The sequence below is a fragment of the Penaeus japonicus genome, unplaced genomic scaffold (genome assembly GCF_977035675.1).
Source record: "Penaeus japonicus unplaced genomic scaffold, GWHDUDI00000001_assembly GWHDUDI00000019, whole genome shotgun sequence".
In the NCBI taxonomy this organism is placed as follows: Eukaryota; Metazoa; Arthropoda; class Malacostraca; order Decapoda; family Penaeidae; genus Penaeus; species Penaeus japonicus.
Genome location: NW_028234421.1, coordinates 9,580,418 through 9,582,917, shown reverse-complemented (window position 1 = coordinate 9,582,917; position 2,500 = coordinate 9,580,418). Strand labels below are relative to the sequence as shown.

Genomic DNA, 2,500 nt, shown 5'->3' with positions numbered 1-2,500 from the left:
GGGAAAGCATCAGAAGAAGAAAGCAGAAATGTGTAATGGCAGACGGAACCTTTGGCAAGCACGAAAGCAGAAAAGGGGAGAGAACGGCAGGAAGGGAAGAGGGCAGACAGGCAGGCATTAGGACAAACAGGAAGGCCGGCAGAAAAGCTGGGCGCCACGGTGTCAGGCATGCAAGAGAGGAGGCAGACAGGCAGTCAGAAAGACACGCAGGCAGCAAACAGGCAGGCAGGCAGGCAGGCAGGCAGGCAGGAGGGCAGACGGCAGCAGGCAGATCGCTCGGGGATGGCGCGGAGTGTGTGGGGCCGCCACCGCCTGCCTCTGGTTCAGTTTTGTGTCGGCAACCGACGCGAGCGGAGGTGAGCGTACGGCAGCCTGCACCATGTGTCCGCCAGCGACTTGCTCTCCATCACACAGTGTTCCACAGCATCACCACAGATCAGGGCAGCCCGGCCAGGACCCTGCACCAGACATGTGACTTTAGCTAGTGCGCATGCGTCCTTTTACAACCTCTATTGCAACCGCACGTGCACGTATTGCCATCACGCGCGTGGATCAACACAGGTCATAAGCGGGGATCTAATATCCCTCCCCCGACCCCCGGGCCACCCACCGGCTACCCTGGGTCATCCCCCTCCCTTCCCCCTCACCCACACGCCCTCAGGTCACTCCAAGCAACAAGTTCTCCGTCTTCATCTTTTACTCGAGCTCTTCCTTAAGTCTGCAGAGCGGCGACAGGGAGTCGCTCGGGTCATAGGTCACCGCGCGGGGCAGCGTGACACGCCGAGAGGTCACCCCGCGAGGGCACGGAAGCAGACCAGCCTGACCGTTCCCCCGCGACCCCCACAGGGCCGTGGCATCGAACAACCTTTGCAGCAGTCAGGCTTGACCTCTGCAACGACGCCAGCCATCACACGCCCCCAGACTCACCCTCTCACCGCCCCTTGACCAGCGCCGCCCTTGGCCAGCGAGAGGCGGTTCGTGGAGCTCTTGCTTGACCCGAGGAAGTGAGAAGCGGTCGGAGTCCTTGCCAGGTCAGCCGGCGAGAAGGAGAGCGAGTGTTGCTTTCAGAGACCTCGTCGCACGTGGGTGCCATCCTCTGCCCGCTCTCGTTGGCGCAGAGGAGCCGAAGGAGGCGCACCAGTGCCAGTGAGTCGTGAGAAAGTGCCAAATAGTTAGTATTATCGGAGAGGTGAAGGAGCACCCCCCGCAGGTACAAGGTACACTTTGCACGTGTGTTATGTGTGTGAGTTTGTGACACGTTTCTTATTTTGCCCTAAAACTTGGAATATTCAGTCATTTATACATTGTCATCATCTTTTCTCAAAAGTGTTAGGTGTAGGTTTGATGCCTTCCGGGTGCCACATCCCTGCCCTGTCTGTACCGCTTCTGAAGTGACAGTAGAAGAGGCGTGAGACCACCTAGTTAGTGAGTGAAAAGTCAATAAACAAACAAATCTTGACCCTCGAGTGACCGACACCCTTTTGTCAGTTCGACCTCAAACTCGACCCCTCCCAGTACCCCGTCCTTAGATCCTTCGGTCTGCGTAACACGGGTGATAAGAGACGACTCCCCCCCCCCTCTCTATCCCAGAGCCAAACACGACCGTCTCGTCCTCGAAATTCTCGAGTTTTTACCGTTACGATTTCCTCTTTCACTCGACGACGACGCCGCCCCGAGCGATAGACGCGATCCAGAAACGTCAGCCTCGCTCGGCGTGAAATCGGACGGGGCCGTTTAGTTGATGACCCTGAGAAAGAAAGGACGGAAGAAAATAGAAATATTCTGATATTCTCTCTCTCTCTGAATGAAGGAAAAGGTCAAAGAGATAGCTTTTCTATACAGTGAATTATAATTAATAAATTGTGTATCAAAGTTAGGAAGAAAAGTGATCCACGAAAGATACGTCAGAGAAAGAAAGCAGGAGAGAAAGAGACATCCGAGATAAAGAACTAAGAATTCCAACCGATCTGTGGAATAACAGTAATACCAGAGCATCCAGTCACTCGAAGCCAACGATGCGGTGGTGTAGTGCGAATGGTTGTGGAGTTGGTACCAATGTGAGGTGTGGTGCAGGAGGAGTTGCGTGGGCGTGGAGAGTGTCCGCGGTGCTGGCGCTCCTGCTGGCGTTGGTGGTAGTGGCGGACGCGACGCCCCTGGGGGACTCCCGCAGGGGAGGTCGGAATGGAGCAACAGGAGGAGGAGGAGGAGGAGGAGGAGGCAAAGACGCCGGCAGCAGCGTCCGCATCGTCCCGAAGCACGAGTGGAAGCGCCGTTTTCGAAAGTCCTCAGGTGAGTAAGCAGCTAGGGAGAAAGAGCCACGCTTTTTTTCCTTTCATTTTTTTGTCTTTTATGGCCGCGTAAGTGTTCCGTGACGGAAGAAAAAGTATTCAATTCTTTAAGGTGATTGTGTCAACTTTTATCTCGCGCCACTGGCCACGCGTGAGGAAGCCAGATGCACGCCGCCAGCGCAGAGACGTGCCTCGGTAGATAGTAAGTGTCT

General features: G+C 55.6%; 1 protein-coding gene across 1 annotated transcript in view; it reads left to right on the top strand.

Annotated features, from left to right (window-relative positions):
* Positions 1–325: 325 nt before the first annotated feature.
* Positions 326–2,500, top strand: part of sog (chordin short gastrulation) — a gene marked incomplete in the record, with an annotated part of 238,829 nt that continues 236,654 nt past the window's right edge. Inside the window, 1 exon segment of the mRNA XM_086547348.1 lies at positions 326–2,289. Coding sequence (XP_086403474.1) covers positions 2,016–2,289 — 274 coding nt within the window.